We start from the raw sequence: 17,058 nt of genomic DNA, 5'->3' as shown, positions 1-17,058 counted from the left end.
CCAAGAATGGAGGTGAAATACCAGTCAGTATTATCTCAAGGACTAACAAGAAAATGTAGAATTATTAGATTATGCAGTCTCTTAAAGATAGAACCTTTTAGGAAATAAAACAAGATATATTAAAATTGAAGGCAGATATTATCTTACAACATTGTTGGCAGAGAAACTGAGAAATGAGAATGACACTTACATTTTTGTAAATGTTCATCCTTGTTTTTGCCGACTTGCATGGAGGAAAATGCAGAATGATTAGCATAATTGTGCTTAAGCTAAGGAATCCTCCAATTGTCCATCCAGTGCACTTGTTGCATCCTCGTCTAAGAGTAATATGCTTGGATTCTTTATGATCCTTTTTTCCCTCCTAGTAATTGCACTCCTCTATCTACATAGTTTGTTTTGCAACCCGCAACTGCATAGTTTGTTTTGAAACCAACAGTCACAAAAGAAGGCTAAACAAATGGCATGTGGCCAAGAAATTTGTATTTTCTAGGTTCTTTTAAATGAGTAAATTTTAGGGCTTTGGTCCAATAATAATATAGAAAATTCCCATTTCAAACTTAAACAACATAAAACTATAAAAGTTACAAAAACTTCACACATATCAATTTTTCATGTGTTCAATTTGACAAGATTAATGGTGCAAGCCTAAAACAATAGTCTTTGTCGTAGGCAGCGATTAAAAACAGATATACTAAATGGGTCTAAAACATTTTGTAGATAAAAAACAAAGGAATCTCTCTTCATAACCAAATATCAATTTTGGAGTTCTCGAAACAAAATAGCAAAATTGATATCTTTTATTTCTTAATATTCAACCATATTCCTTCACAATCTGAATGGACATAATCCACGTTCATGTCAACGTTGACATTGACATCATCGATATGTTCTTCACTTACACATTTTGTTTCTTGAAAATCTAGAACCTGTGACAAATCTGCATACTCAAGTTCATACGATGTATTATTTCTCAATCCTTTTGGAGGACATGTTAACACTACATACCAGTTAGTCTCAACTGGATCTTGTACTTAGAATACTTGTTTAGCTTGTGATGCTAGAATAAATGGATCATCTTGCCAATAATTTTGACTTAAGCATTTCTTCATATTCCCCATTGTAAAACCCAAATCATCAGTTTTGATCCCTCTCTTATTATAGACATCAATCCAATTACATTTGAACAATGTGTACTCCATACAAAAATAGTCCAATGTAATTATTTCCTCTACCACTCCATAAAATGATGTGTTTCGAAGTACATGGTTTGCATCTTTGGAACTTGACCTCATCATTGTTTGAGCTTCCATACACACGCTAGTATTTTGGGTGGTTCTCTCATTCTCTATGCTTTTTGTATGGAATCTATAACCATTGATAAGGAATCCCATTGTACTTATTCACAAATTTCCTGGGGCCATGCGCTAGCCATTTAAGTGTATCAGGCACCTTTCCATGTCCTTCCACCTGTATAGTTTTAGATTTTTAAATGTAGTTAGAATTCATACATTCAACCTTTGAAAAAATATTTAATTTCCTACATGACAATATTCCCATTTATTGATTTTTAAGTAAACTTATAATATAAATAATATCGTTACCTTTTGTTTTAACCAACTAGTAAAATTATGGGTACGGAGTTTCTGCAATAGAGCTTCATCTTTTTTCGTTTGGGTAATTGAGTTGGAAATCTCCATTTTGTGTATCCTAATTCAACAATTATGGACAATAGATATGGTGGTTAATGTGTTTTGATAAAATATGAATAAAATATTTTTAAAGGTCAAATATGTTAATATATCCATGGATCAATGTTTTGTTAAACCATAAACAAACAAACAAAAAATTACATGCCAAATATGTTACTTATTCTATCCATGGATCAACTTCATTTGTGTGGAATAGAACCCACCTATGGGCTTGTTCCCAACTAATGTCATCCAGTTCTGAAGGAATTGGAGTAGATAATGGCTTTCCATCAAGGATAACTTCTTCAACTTCCTCATCCCACACACCATGTGTGGATCCAATAGCTTTCATACCTTTCAAGTATCCTACACAAAACTTTATTGATTCCTCCATAGTATAGCTTTCAACAATGCATCCTTCAGGCCTATTTTTGTTCTTAACATAACTCTTATATACTTTCATGTTCCCATAAAATGAACAAAAGAGAATTAAGTAATGTCAAAAGCTTTAAAAAAAATCATCTTGTTGTTGTGCTTGATAAAAAGGAAAGTTTCACGTACCTCTCAAAGGGGTACATCCATCTATATGCAACCGGGCCACAATATCGAAGCTCATGTACCAAATGTACATTCAAATGCAACATTATATTGAAGAATGAAGGAGTAAAATACTTTTCAAGAAAGCACAATGTCTCCACAATACATTTTCCAACTTGTCAAGACTCTCTATTGAAACCGATTTTGCACAGATTTGCCCATAAAAGTAACAAAGCTTACAAAGCGTCTTTCGGACAACAATTGGCAACACATGATGCAAAGCCACTGGGAGGAGTTGTTGCATTAGAACATGGAAATCATGTGCTTTCATACCATGGAACTTAAGATCTTCCATAGATATATGATTTTTTGGATTAGAGCTGTAACCATCTGGCACCTTTAACATGAAAAGAACATGACATAGGGTTTGTTTCTCTTTCTTTGAAAGAGTATGTGGTGCAGGTGGAAGGAATATTTTTTTTCCTTTAACTTCTGGCCATAGTGATTTCCTCAAACCCATTTTTTGCAAGTCATCACGTGATTTTTTTCCATCTTTGGACTTCCCTTTTATATCCAAAAGAGTTCCAAAAATTCTTTCACACACATTCTTCTCCACATGCATTACATCTAAATTGTGGCATATTAGGAGTTTCTACATTCCAACACATCAAGAATATCATAACAATATTTAATATGGACAAATAGATAAACAATAAATTCAACCAAGACATCTAATCACAATGAGGTCAACTAAGCAAGTTGCTTCTAATAATTAGGCATGGTTGATGAGACTACATACCTCCCAATATGGCAAATTGAATAGAATTCATTGTTTCTTCCACACCACAACATCAGTCTTTTCCCCTGTTTTATTGTTTCTTTCCTTTTATTTGATTCAATCTTCCCCCAGCTTGCTTCCTTTCCTTTTGTTTCCTTCAAAATATCTGATATTTTTACAATTGGAGGGGCACAATGATGCTCCTCCTTCCCATTAAATGGTGCCTTTTGTGAGAGAAACTTATGATGTCGAGGAAGAAATCTCATATGTCCCATGTACACACATTTCTTTCTACAACTGAGGTACTCTGATTCTGTGTTCCTCCCACATATAGGACATGCATTATGGCCTTTTGTTGTGCAACCAGCCATTTCCCATAAGTAGGAAAATCATGGATCACCCACATAAGAATTGCATTCATGTTAAAGCATGTCTTACTATAAGCATCATATGTCCATACCCCTTGGTCCCATAATTCCTTTAGTTCATCTACTAAGGGTTCCAAATACACATCAATGTCATTACCTGGTTGCTTGGGACCAGGTATTAACAATGTTAGCATAAAAAAATTCTTTTTTATGCACAACCATGGTGGAAGGTTGTATGTAACTAACACTACACGCCAAACACTGTATGTGCTTCTCAAGTCTCCAAAAGGATCAAATCCATCTATTGCCATTGCAAGTTGTACATTATGAGGTTCACTAGAAAAATTAGGCCATTTGTCATCAATAGTTTTCCATGTTGGGCTATTAACAGGGTGGCGCATTTGATCATCATTTCTTGCATTCTCATGATGCCACCTCATTTTTTGTGACATGTCTACGAGCTATAATGAAAAAGATTTATTTCATTTATATAATATATTATCATATAATAACACTACGACAAATGGTAAAGATAATACAAGAAGGGGAAAACTTGAATAAAATTATAGAGTTCAAGATCATACCTATACATTCTTTTTAGCCTTGGTGCTATGGGAAAATATCTTAACACCTTGGCTGGAACACCTTTCCGCACCTTTGAGATTGAGCATCCACCTTCCATCGAGATTTTCCACATGTTGGGCATTGATATTTACTTTTATAACTTCCTCGATATAAAATGCAACCATTTGGACATGTGTGAATCATATCATAGTTTAATCCCAATGGTTTTATCAACTTTTTTGCAGCATATGAAGAATCTGGAAGTGATTTATCTTTAGGAAGCACATCTTTTTGCAATTTTAACATTTGGTCAAAACTTGTATCAAACCATCCACTCTTTAGTTTCAGATTGTAGAATTCTACAGTCGCTGATAGTTTGGTGAAGCCAACACAACCCGGGTACAATGGCCTCTTGGCATCTTCAATAAGCTTCTTATATTCATTAAGTTCATTTAGTACATTTGTTGATGTCAACCCCTCATTATCACAACTCTCATTGATGTTTTTATTAATACATCAATTGACATCATTCACCATTTCAAGCATTTGATCACCGACAATGGTTACATCATCATCATCATTTAGAGGTTCACTGTCGTTCTTCAACAATGTTTCATGCTCATTAGCCTGATTATCATAATCATGTTCCAAAACATGTTCATAGCCCTATTAATAAAAAAATTAAAATTTATGTTAATAATTTTATGGTTTTTATGAAAATTAAAGTCAATAGCATTTGGTCAACCTAGTCAAATAGGGCCCTTGACTAATATTAAATGGCTTACCAGTTGAAATGAAATATGATCGAGAACTTCATGTGGCTCATTTTCAGAATGTTGCCTGTCCTTATCAATAATAGATGGAATCTAAAGGAGGCAAAGAAAAAAAATGGAGTTTGCACATATAAAAATAAGTGATATCTTTACTATTAAACATACAAGGTTGAAACTAGATCAATTCAATTTTTTTTCAAGATACCTGACTCGGAATGCTCTCTCCATGCAAATACCAAATGTTATATTGTTCTATTATACCATCACAAATCAAGTGCTCTCGTACTTTATCAAATGTTTGTACTTTCACTATGCCACATTTATTACATGGACATTTTGTGGACATCTTATTCCTTGAATGCTCCTCAACAAACTTTAAGAATTCCTCAACCCCATCTCTATATTATTTTAGTGTTCTACACATAACCAATTTCAAGTCATATAAATTTTATTGAGCACAAGTTACCATTAATACATTTTTTGCATATCACAATGAATAATCAAATACACAAACTATACCTATTTTTCAATTTCATCCAATTTCTTTTGTCCATTTGATAATATGTTCCAAGCTCCTTTCAAATTGCGTCTACAAAGAACTATATAAGTTAGTTGATACTAAAGATAGATCACAAGTAAACTAAAGATAGATGTTGCTGAAAATAAGCCTAGATTTGTAACAAAAAAATTGCAGCCCTATATAATGACACATCACATGTAATAGAACCTTCTAATGGTGTATTTATGTTGGTGCAATCCACTGTTTTGCTGGTATATGACTGCAAGGGCCACATTTATTCTAGATCTACTCAAGGTTATAATGTATTTGTGATTAGTCCTTTGGTAGGATGCTGACCACTTATTAGACGAACCTGAAAATCTAGAGACAATCTAGCAAAGCCTGAAGTTGAATTGCTTTTGTTTCCACACAAGTGAATGGATAGCTCCCCGAATGTGTGGTTTTGAGGGCAAAGTATATAAGAATTTGATTGAAGGTGAACATTAAAAAGGCATTTTTGAATTGTGGTAATGGACCTGAGAGTGGAATTGGCATTCACACTTAACCTTGGAAATTATCTATTCACTTCAGGCAGCATTTTATTTCCTCAAAAGCAAGCTCCAGGCATGGCATCACTTTTTTAGCAATGCCTCGTTATACCTCTGTCCATGATATCTTCAGCATATTCATTCTTCTATGGTCTATGGCTCATCAAAATGGATCTATAATGGTGTGGCAATAACTCACTATGACTACATATCACCTCTATATGCACCTTCTCAAGAAGTTTGTTCAAACCCAGATGCGATTCTTTAAGGCTCGTATTTTTCTAAGGTATGGCTTATATAAGTCTTGTATGTATCCTCCAGACCTGCACTCTAGACTCTGTTAATGGAAATTCTTGGTCGTCCTATATTAGCCATGACACAATGAATAAGGTATTAGCGATGTATATGTCATATGGACAATAACACTCAACAAAACTCATAACAGTGACTTAAATTCTGGACAATAATCTATTTTAACCTCATAAATTCTAATGTCAGTGGCTTTCCTAGATGAGGGCAGTAAGATATATGGAGACTAATGCAGTGATAAGAATATGTGCTGATAGTATGAATCTTGCACTTCCTACAGTGACCTGATCAACACACACACACATATATATATTCACAATTCAAATTGCTTATATCAGGTGAGTCAACTTGTGGAGATGTTGATTTACAGTAGGTTCATTGTGATCCCAGAAATAGACCTCAATAAATTTTTGGTCACAAGCAGTGGAAGCATTTGATTTTTGCAAAGACAATCCTCTCTCAGTTTGAGGAGAATTAGTCTCCCTAAAATCTTCTATACCCAGCATCAAGTAGCAGAATAGGAATTCTACTGAAGTCATCTCTCAAGAAGAAGTGGTCCTCCTGGAAGTTTGCAAGATCTGAAGCTATCATAAAAGTAAAAAAAAAAATAGAATCTTGAGCAGTGGTCTTTCTTGGTTACCTCACAGTTATATGTACATGGTACTCTTCTATGTATGTCACCTCAAGCTCACCACTATTTATGGTCCAGCATTATGTATGACATCGGTACTGCTTAGTAGCAATGGTGATACGTTACAGTACCTATAAATTGATGACAGCGTTACAGTCTTGTTCACAATCGAAGTTGTGAACAAGACATATATGAACTCTGGAAAGCTTGATTCTTTGATATGTTGGAAGGTAAAAATGTAAACTTTTTTATTGAAGCAGTGGTGTTGACCCCAGGAGGTGTTGTGTGCTGAAGTATGTATTTATTGGAACATGATCATCTCTGGAAGCTATATGACTTTAACTTTTCGGGCAATTCTCTAGAGAGGAGGGTACTGACTTATAACAAGTCTAATGAACTCCCATTTTCATGATTGCTTTGTTTGCAACTCATGAGCCAATATGCCACCCGATTTGTTGTCCTTCTAACATGTTCAAACCTACAACATTCCAAACCTTTTGTAGCTTGCCTAATCCAAGTTGATTGATTCGGCATCTCCCGTTATTGATGATGAGATTTGCCATTGAGCTAATCATTTACTAATTTTGAGTTGCGTTCATAAATGAATTTCTTAAATCCATGTTTTAGCACTTCAGTGATGCACATTACTAAGACTTATTGGATTGTTTTATGAATTTATATGTTATTGCTATAACATTTTTTGATAACCTCTGAATACTCCTTACCCTGCTGGACAAAGATTGTTTTTAGAGGCACCTTCAAAATTGAATTTAAGGGCTTGGGTGGGTATGGGGACTTGATTTCTGTTGGCTGTTATTTTTTTTGTAAGCTAAGTTGTTCTATTGTTATTTTTTAAAATTACATATCAAGAAAGTTACTGCAAGCCTGTGGTCTGCCACTAGGGAAACTAGACTAGTGGCAGTGCAAAAGACTTTTTTCCATGAGAAGTTTAAAATCAAAATTTATAGGAATGTGACAAAGAAACACTCTGTTCAAAACAGGAATTGTCTAGAAGACTAATGCCAAGGTTGGAACTCTGTATAGTATTAGTATCTATAAAAACTAGAAAACAAAAAGCTAATGTGATTTCAAACCAACTTAAACGGTTGCTACATCCTACTCTACTTTATGCATAAACACCTAAAACAAAACTCAGACAAACCCAAAACAAAGTGAAACTGTAAGTGGATCGCAGAGAGGGTAATTCGCAGCAATTGAGTCGATTTGAGGACTCTCTGGTCTGAGGAAAATCGATTAGCAGGTCCCTGACAAAAGCCCAGTGTTATACACAAAAATGCTGCAATTTTCGGCAAAAGGAAGCGCCAAGAGGGGAAGCACAGCGCCAACTGACAAAAACGCAGTGCCAGGAGGAAAAATGACGCAGCACCGAGCTCGGGACTGCAATTTAACAAAATTTTCTTCTAGATTTTTGTTTTACTGGGTTTCCTCCTTTGTCGAATTGCCAAGTCATGATCTACAAGACTGGTAATAAATCTTGAAGGCTATCATTGGATTAATGCTCGGAAAACTCATAGCTGTACAGAGGAATAGCCTGCTTGACTGCTCAAAAAAACATCACCTCTCGTTTCGTCGTTTTAGTCAGCTTCTGCGATAAGGTGAAACGCATTTAGGGATTGGATCAAATCATCTCAACCACTTCCTTAAGTGAATTAGTCTCTGTTCCCATAGCCACTCAACCACTCCTAATTTGGGAATTGATTGAATTCGTCCGGAAAGGAAGCTGCAGTTCAATCACCTAATGGAAAGTACTCAGACCGACTTGGGAATTTGAGCAATTTTCTGAGATCCAGTTCTATATTTTATCAGTTACTTCAGAGACTCCATGCCCACCTAGGAAATAATGTCATTTCATCATACCCAAATCGTCAGTTCAATCAGCTTACTGTGAGACTGAGATTCTAACTTGGACCAATTCATCAGACCCATTTCTTCAATTCAATAATTATACATAGCAGTGATCAAATGTCCTCTGCGCGGCCATCTCATGATGAATGGAAATGTTAAAAATCACGTCTGAGATAATCAATAAGGGAGAAGGCAATGGCTTTTGTATATGTTAAAGCTATTACAACATAGACTTGCGATTTTCCCACAGAGCTCACAGATTTCATATTCAAAACCAACAGAAAGCTTTCGATACTCAATAAAATAACAGAGTTTCATTCATGAAAGTGGGTCTTCTCCCAACTGGCCCTCAATGGCTGGATTTTTCACTCTCCCTACTCTGTCACTCTAACCCTCCTCACTCGAGATTACAACCAGAAAACCAACATAAAGACAACTGGTCGCAATCATATTGTACATCTATGAGAAGGTGATACAAGAACCATTATGAAGAGGAAAACAACAGAACATTGGACACTTTCCATGGCTTCATAACCATGAGCACATTCTATAAAATTTGTCCACATTTAAGACTACTTACAAAATAAATTGGAAGCAAAAACTTCCAAGTGGAGTTCCAGAGACCAGTGCCCCCATGCTTGCACATGTAAAATTTAACACTAACTCATTCTTCATATGTTGCCCATTCCACTGTTGTTCATATGTCAAGCTACTCCACAACTCAGGCTGCCAGGACACAAACTGAACGGAAGCTGCAACTATACTGAACTACAGGCAGCAACAAAGATGAAAATGAGTTAGGAAGACTCTTACTCGTTCGAAGGCTGAGGAGACCTCATAAAAGCTCCAAGTCATTATCCATAGCTCCCTCACTTCCCAGTCAAGCAAATCTTCAATTTGAATTTGTATTTCTCTAAGGTCCTTTTCCTTTCACTCAATTTTTTGTTCCCATCTTAAGGAAGCCCATATCTTGCGTTTTCAGGAAGAAGGAAGCAGGACTCATGGAGCTGAAGAGACAAGCTCCCTATCTTTTCCCCCTCTTCCCAAATCCTTGAAATGCACAGAGAATTCAAAGTGCAACCTGAGTGTTTTAACATTTTCTTAGCTGTCTGGCTGCCCCCATGATTTAAAACTATAAAATTAGAAAGCAAGCCCTGGTCTTGAATGTAAGTACAAGGGAGATGCTTCATCATAGGTGGGAGTGGGCTTCTATTTCCTTTGTGGTAGTCAGTGTGTTATGTGGGTCAATTTAAGAGGGTGGGAATTAAAAGGAGGTTGAAACATTGATAAAAGGGAAAACATAAGCATATAACAAATAGTATTTTTTCGATACTAAGAGTTGTTATTCCACTTTTCTAATACTACACTACAGAAGACGTATGCTCAAGATTTGAAAGGTTTTTTTACTCTGCATTCTCTTGAAGGTCCAAAGCTTTAGCAAAAGCATCCAAACTGATACACCTAAAAAAAATAGATTATTCATTAGGGCTAAAAGGCTTAACAATCTTCTGTTTGTTTGGAGATCTTTTGTTTCAGTTAATTGCGTTCTATTGAAGGGTGATTCTATATTTAAACATCTTATGGGAGAGTCATGTGATGGATTTGATAATGATGATACAGGTTTTGAGGAAGATCCAGGTAAGGGGATATAAACTGAAAAGTAATGAGATGTGCCATGAGGATGTCTAAGTTCACAGACATTTGCTTCATTATCAGGGATCATGGGTGTGTGTGTGGGGCATCTGGGATGGGTGTGGGTGCTGGTATGGGGAAGCCATTTTTAAAATCAGGGTATGTGGATCATGGGTGTGTGTGTGTGTGGAATCTGGGATGGGTGTGGGTGCTGGTACGCAGAATCCATTTTTAAAATCAAGGTATTTGGTGATGTTGGGGAGATATATATTAGAATATATAAAAGGTAGTTTTTCTTTTTTGGTCTAATAAATGGAAAATTTTTATACAAAACAGCAAAACTTAAAATCTTGTGATTTGAACTGTATAATTGACTTTGTACCACTTAAAAACACAGAACTGTGCTATCTATATGTCTGTGCAAAAACCCAGGGGAACGCTTCCCAATTGTGGGAAGTCTGAATCTTGGGTAAAGTTAGCGGGTGTATATTTCAGTTTGGCACTAGACACATGGGTCGGAGCTAATGTAAGATGCTGCCAGGCAATAGAAAACATAAATCTGACCTTTCTTTGTCTATCTTACTTAGTATACACAGATTATTCTTCAGTATCAACTATCTAGTCATAAAATATGCATGTCACACTCTCATTATAGCTTACTGGACAGATTCATGTAGCAGATCACGGGGGATGTAAATTACAAATGAGACCTTAAATTAGTTTGTTTGGCATGGAAGATGCAAATCAGACCTTGAAAATGAGAATAATAGGTGTTGGATTAGACTGCACAAGTCACAATTTTGGATTGTTTTCAGGGGTTGTTGCCTAAGGTTTGTCAGTGACAACATCCTGCATCTGGGATGTGGGATGTCTTCCCTAGGATGGGAGACATAATTACACATTTCTTAGGGCCAGGAACCCTTTGTTAGTTTTTAGGGTTACTTTGAAAGTCTTACACCATTGTTGGGTGCTTCATGAGATTTGGGGTGCATGTTGTATGTTCAACTCGTAGATGGTCTAAAAATGAACTAGTGCATGGAAGATGGTGTTGATAATTGACATAGCTTGATCAATGGATGCTTTACCTTAGATGTTTTTCGGCTTGTTATATTTCTTTTAGATGTTGGACTTTCCTGACAGTTTAGTGGACACTCTTTATGATGGTCAGATAGAGACTTCACTTGCTTGGAGAATGCCTTACTTGGGAGAAGTGTTGTGCATCTTGGATGAGGGCACCAAGCCCTCAATGCTATGTTGCAAGAAACGTAGGGCAAGGGGGTGTTTCCGTATAGAAACACAGACGAAACGCTGAAACGCGTATGGTACGGCCCTTAAACGCGTTTCAGGCCATACTGCCACATTTCATGAAACTGAAACGTGGCCAGTACGGCCTGAAACGCATTTCAAGGCCTTAAGACTCACATTTCAGCTTTTTACTTGTGTTTTTTTATTTTATTTTTTTAATTTGTTTTTTGATTTATTTTCAAGTTATCCTAGTGACTTCTAGTTGCTTCTAGATGCCTGTCTAAAGTTCTAAAAGTGAACTTTTGCCCTAGTGTTGATATGCAGTTCATGGTAATGTTAAATTCTTAAAGTAAAAGGATGAAAATGAAAAATAAAGGAGAATATCAAAAAGGATGAAAATGAAAAATAAAGGAGTATCACTTTTACTTAAATTTTTAACATTACCATGAAATGACTCAGGATGTTTGAGAGTGGTTTCGCCCTCATTGGATTTCATATGGAGAAAGTAGAATTTTAGATCTCACTCAAAATCTAGCAGACTTATCTGTTTTTCAAGATTTCAGGATTGAGGGGATTGCAATGTTTCCATTGGATTTTATCATGTACTAGGCTATGGAACTTATATTTAATCAGGAGAACCAAGCCCTCTATGCAGGGGAGATTCCCAATAATGAAGAGCATGTAGGGTACTAGGGTATGAAACTTGTATTTAATCAAGAGCACTAAGGTCGTTCGACTATGTAGGAGCAAACTCCCAATCAAGCACGAGATAAGAAATTAGAAATTTCTCGTGGCTGATTTTGGATATTTCTATTTTCATTATGTGATCATTCATGAGTAAATGTGATATAAATTTACAGACTTATAGTTTATGCATTGACAATTGACAATTTTATCATAATGTAATAAATTAGAATGTATCATATATGCTTTATGATTGCACATATTTCTTAAATGTCCTATATATATATATATATATATATATATATATATATATATATATATATATATATATATATATTCGCGTTTCCCCGTTTCCAAAATTTGTGGAGATCGCGTTTCGTATCGCTTCCCGTTTCAGAAACTCGTACCCGTTTCCCTGTTTCGTGCAACCTAGCCTCAATGGCATGGGGTTGATTGGACTCTTTTTTGGAGGCTTGGGTTTGTATGTGTGGGCTACAAGAATTTTTACGAGAGGTAGCTGACTCAGTTGAGTACATCGCTTAGGAGGATGGATGAAGTTCATGGAGGTTTGCGATGGAATCATGTCGACTCACCTTTCGTAGTTATATTATCGTAGAGCCCTTATTGTATATGACATCAGCTTGGAGCATGACACATGTACTTTGGAGTGTATCTCACTTGTGTTAGCCTACATGTAGGTTGCTTGTAAGGGCTTAGGCCCACATTGTATTGTTGGCCTCCCTTATCTCTCGTATAAACAATGGAAGGAGAGAGTCCTCATTCATTATTTATTTACTCACTTGCATTCACTCTTGTGATGAGATGTGACCCAGAGAGGAGTGTGCACTAGTCCTCTTCGTCTCTCCCAACCTTCTCTTGTCCTTGATCTCTCTCTTTCTCTCTCGTTTTTTTTGTTGTTGCTGCCATCAATAGGGTTTGAAAACCTTAAGGTAACTTTTTTGGAGAAGATGCAGAGAAGAGTACATCTTGCACTGGAGTAAGTGTTGGAATGATTCTTGCATATTGGAGCTCCTTGGTTTTCCCTAGCTCGGGTTTTAGATAGCTAGTGGACTTGTACTAGCATTGAGAGAAGGCTATGTTATGTACATGCACTTCATCTTGAATATATAAATGATGTTTTCAGCTGTCCAAAACATGTGCATTTTCCATATAAGTCTTGATGCTTTGAAATAAGTAAAACATAAAATTGTTTAGTGATTTAACATCTTCTTTGACGAATCTAATGGGTTGTTTTGTTGTTGATATACCTGTTTTTGTACTACTGTTAAAGATAATTTCAGACTTTATTTATGTGGGATAAATTGCACTAGAGGGCTGGAACTTATCCAAGTTGTTTGGTAACTTTTCTCCAAGAATATGGAGAGTGTGGACTGCTTGCAAGTGAAACATTGTACTCTTTCTGCTACTGTTTTATACACTTTCATAACAACCCTAAGGTTGAAAATTCATAGGCTTAAGATTCAGAAAACCTCTAGTTAAGAGGTGAAATTTATGTTTTGTGTTAAAATCTGAGATAACAATCTTGGGGCAGAAATTTTACACCCTTCCCCTGGAAACACAGATTTGACTTTAGCATTCTTAAATTTTCCTGCTGAGTGATCATGTATGCTTTTCTTCTGTAAAAGCATCCATCTCTTGGATGGTTTCACTGGTTTTGGAGCAGTTTTGCATATAAATTAATGCCACAAAAGAAGCATTTATCATCTCAGAGGAATATTTCTTTTCTCTAGGAGTTTGAGGTTTGTGGTTATTGTTTTGGATATCATCATACATAATAAATTGTTATCTTGACCTAAGCTAGAGTGAAATTTTTTCTTGATTCTCTATTTCATAGCATGCATTAAGAGGTTTTATAAAAACTATTTAGCTCTTTAGTAGTTGTAGAACTATATTTTTCAATTTCTATCATCTTGTGCTTGTAATGTTCTTTCTCATATTTGCAGGTTTCGAGATCTATTGGAGATGTATACTTGAAAAAGCCTGAGTTCAACCGAGAACCTTTATATCAAAAGTTCTGTCTTTCTGAACCTCTCTGTGGGCCTATCTTGACTGTTGAACCCTCAATTAATGTCTATGACTCTATACCCTTCAGCCTCATGATCACTTTATCATATTTGCATCAGATGGTCTTTGGGAACACTTGAGCAACCAGGAAGCAGTTGATATTGTTCATAGTCACCCACATGCGGTAAGATTTAATACCCTTTCATTGTTTTGTTTTTTATTAGGATATATAAGATGTAACTTGCATAGCATAATTGGGTGAATTCAAATGCAAACCAGCAACATGTTTATCTTCAACAACAAGATTTGACTTTGACATCCCTTGCATCCCTGGATGGGGGATGTGTCCCCTACATTCCCTGCATCCCTAGATGGGGATGCGTCCCCTACATTTCCTTCATCCTAGGAACATGGATGAAGTCATGGGTGTCTACTGCTTGGGTATGGGATTGCTTGGGCATATCCCTTAGGTGCCCCCTATCCACTGGGGATGTCATGGGGTGGCACCTTGTCATAGAGATTGTTAGGATACCCTTGATTCCCACAGGGATGCCCATGCCTCCCCTATAGGGGGTGGGGGTAAACTCAAACCAAAAACAGTAAAATAGTTTTTTCCTTCTTTTTATGGGAGGAATTTTTATTAGCCGGAGCCCCCACATCGATATCATGCTTGAAATAATCCATCTAACAGATTTTTCCAGTGTGGGGTTGGGAGGCAGGGTGCTGACTACTTATTTCTCACACTGTCATTCCCATTCCTCTATGTTGGCACTTGGATTTTTTGGGGTCTCTCCAGCTGTCCTAGAGACTTCCCCCTATATTCGAACCTTGGGTAAACATATTGGATTTATAAAGAATGATTTTTCTGTAGGATTGAACACCAAGAAAGAAAATAAGGTCTTGCAGGTGTTTAAAGCTTAGGACAAGCAAAGAAAACTAGATTGATTTCCAGTGAAACAAAGTTGTATAATAAGAAATCCATTGCTCATTCTCTATCAATAAAATTCTCAACCAATGAGAGGGTTTTCCTAGTTGAATTCTCTAGAAAATTTGTGTTTTGCAATTGTGTGACTGTTATTTAATTATGTTCTATTCTGCTGCAATTAGAAATTATGTGTCTTGGTGTTACAATTTAGTTTAAGAATTGTTCACTACAGCAGTGCATAATTTTCAAAGATTTTTTAAATGGTATCAGAGCAAGGAACATAGTAAAGACCAGCATAAGTAGATCCATATATCACAAGAAGCAACGCAATCATAGGAGAACTTCTGAAGCAACCGTAGCCTCTTGATCAATCCACATCACCATTAAATTTCCCAAAAATCTTTAAGATCGTAATTCCACCAGAGTGCCCGGACTTGCTAATCACGAAAAAAATATGATTGAATTTATAAACTCTTGTCGATTCTAACCTTGCCTTCTTTTCCATAATTCGGTATACAAGTTTAAATCCTTTGAAATTTTAACAATAAAAATCATAGAAATGAAATCAGAAAATTACCTTTCAAACGTATCTGTACACCTCGGAGTTCTGGGAGGTTGCAATTTTATCTTCATATGCGGACGACATGCTTTCTGCTCTGAATTGCAGCGAAAACCTCCAAATCCAAATCAGCGGAAAAATATCTCAATTAAAGCTCGAGCAAACCCGGATCAGTGAATAATTGAATATCATAGCAGGGTATGGAATCTGCTACGAAATCATAAAGAGTAGAGAAAGAGTGAACTCAGTCCCAAACCTGGCAAAGGAAAGTAGTCGCGTCCCAAACCTGGCAAAAGAGAACAGCAGCGGTAAAATAACAGCAGTGGGAAAATTAATAGGTCCATTTAGATTTTAGAGTAGCGCCAAATTAAATTTTAATGGGTAGTAAAATCTTATAAAGCAATTTCTATGGTCCCTTAGTTTTTCATTAAGTTTTATTTTTATTTGAGCAAAAGGAGGTCATTTCACGTAGAAGTTGTATTTAATGATGTTGAAGATAAGTGATAATGTTAGTCTCATTAAGGCATTAATAAAAATTATATGAGGCTTAGACATAAAAAATATATGAGATTTTTCTAATATAGATAAGTACATTTATATATAAGGAGGGAAAATGGACGTGAGCTTTATAGATAAAGGAAATATTTATCAATCTTTAAAGAGGTGAAAAATATGTTTAAATTTGTAAATAATGCTATCAATAAAATTAAATAGCTATTGCTAGTTTATTATTTTTGAGGAAGTTTACCTAGAGCTTAAAAATACCTTATTAGAAGCTAGCTATAGCTTAGAAGGCCTTCACATGTGTTGTTAAGAGATACATAGATAAATCTTGACTAAAGGAAATATGGGGTACAGTAAGATCAATGTATAGCACCTACTCAAATCATCAAGAATATACCCAAACCATCAATATGACACACTTCTATGAGCAAAATTATGAAACACCATGGAACAACTCATATTAAAACTATGTCCGAAGCATCAAGAGTTAGAACAAAGTGTTTAAGTGAACATAATAAAAATAGTACACATTGAACATAATATCATATACACATGGATCATACATATTCAGCTCAATGTGGTAGCTAAAGGAACCTCTTCCTACACCTAGTGTCCTAGATGGTTAAGGCAAGGTGTGATCAAACCAATGATACATACATGAATTACATATAGATTTTTATACCTTAGATGGAAAATTATCAATGTGACAGGAATCGTAGGGCTTGTGATGACAAACTGTTAATTTTAGTTAAGAATGGTATGTTCTATGCTTAGCACAATTACTTCAATGTTCCTTAAGCAGCCCAATAACAATTTCAATTTAGATTTCCAGTAGCAATCACATTAACCATTAATCACATTAATAGTAAAAATAGATAGAACATAAAAAAATATGCAAAAGACAAGCCCAGACAAGAGGACAC

At 35.8% G+C, this 17,058-nt stretch overlaps 1 protein-coding gene across 10 annotated transcripts in view; it reads right to left on the bottom strand.

Annotated features, from left to right (window-relative positions):
- LOC149228720 (uncharacterized) overlaps nucleotides 1-15,988 on the bottom strand; it is a 194,990-nt gene extending 179,002 nt beyond the window's left edge. For 2 of the 10 annotated variants that reach the window (XR_016247232.1, XM_089375720.1), the window contains exons 1-2: nucleotides 15,888-15,988; nucleotides 15,650-15,746 (exon numbers count right to left, since the gene is read on the bottom strand). Coding sequence is in view for 1 of the 10 variants with exons in the window: in XM_089375720.1 (XP_089231846.1) it covers nucleotides 15,650-15,746; nucleotides 15,888-15,975 (185 nt within the window). In the remaining 9 variants the exon portion in view is untranslated. Of the gene's footprint in view, nucleotides 1-208; nucleotides 410-823; nucleotides 1,468-1,601; nucleotides 2,055-4,643; nucleotides 5,298-15,224; nucleotides 15,510-15,649 lie in introns of those variants that run through there. The other 8 variants (XR_016247238.1, XR_016247234.1, XR_016247237.1 and 5 more) reach the window with 8 other exon arrangements.
- Between the last annotated feature and the right edge of the window lie 1,070 nt (nucleotides 15,989-17,058).

Source organism: Pinus tabuliformis, chromosome J, assembly GCF_031772625.1.
Source record: "Pinus tabuliformis cultivar Carrire ecotype Pingquan chromosome J, CPIR1, whole genome shotgun sequence".
Lineage (NCBI taxonomy): Eukaryota > Viridiplantae > Streptophyta > Pinopsida > Pinales > Pinaceae > Pinus > Pinus tabuliformis.
Note: the sequence above shows the minus strand (reverse complement) of the source record. Positions and strands in the feature narration are given on the sequence as shown.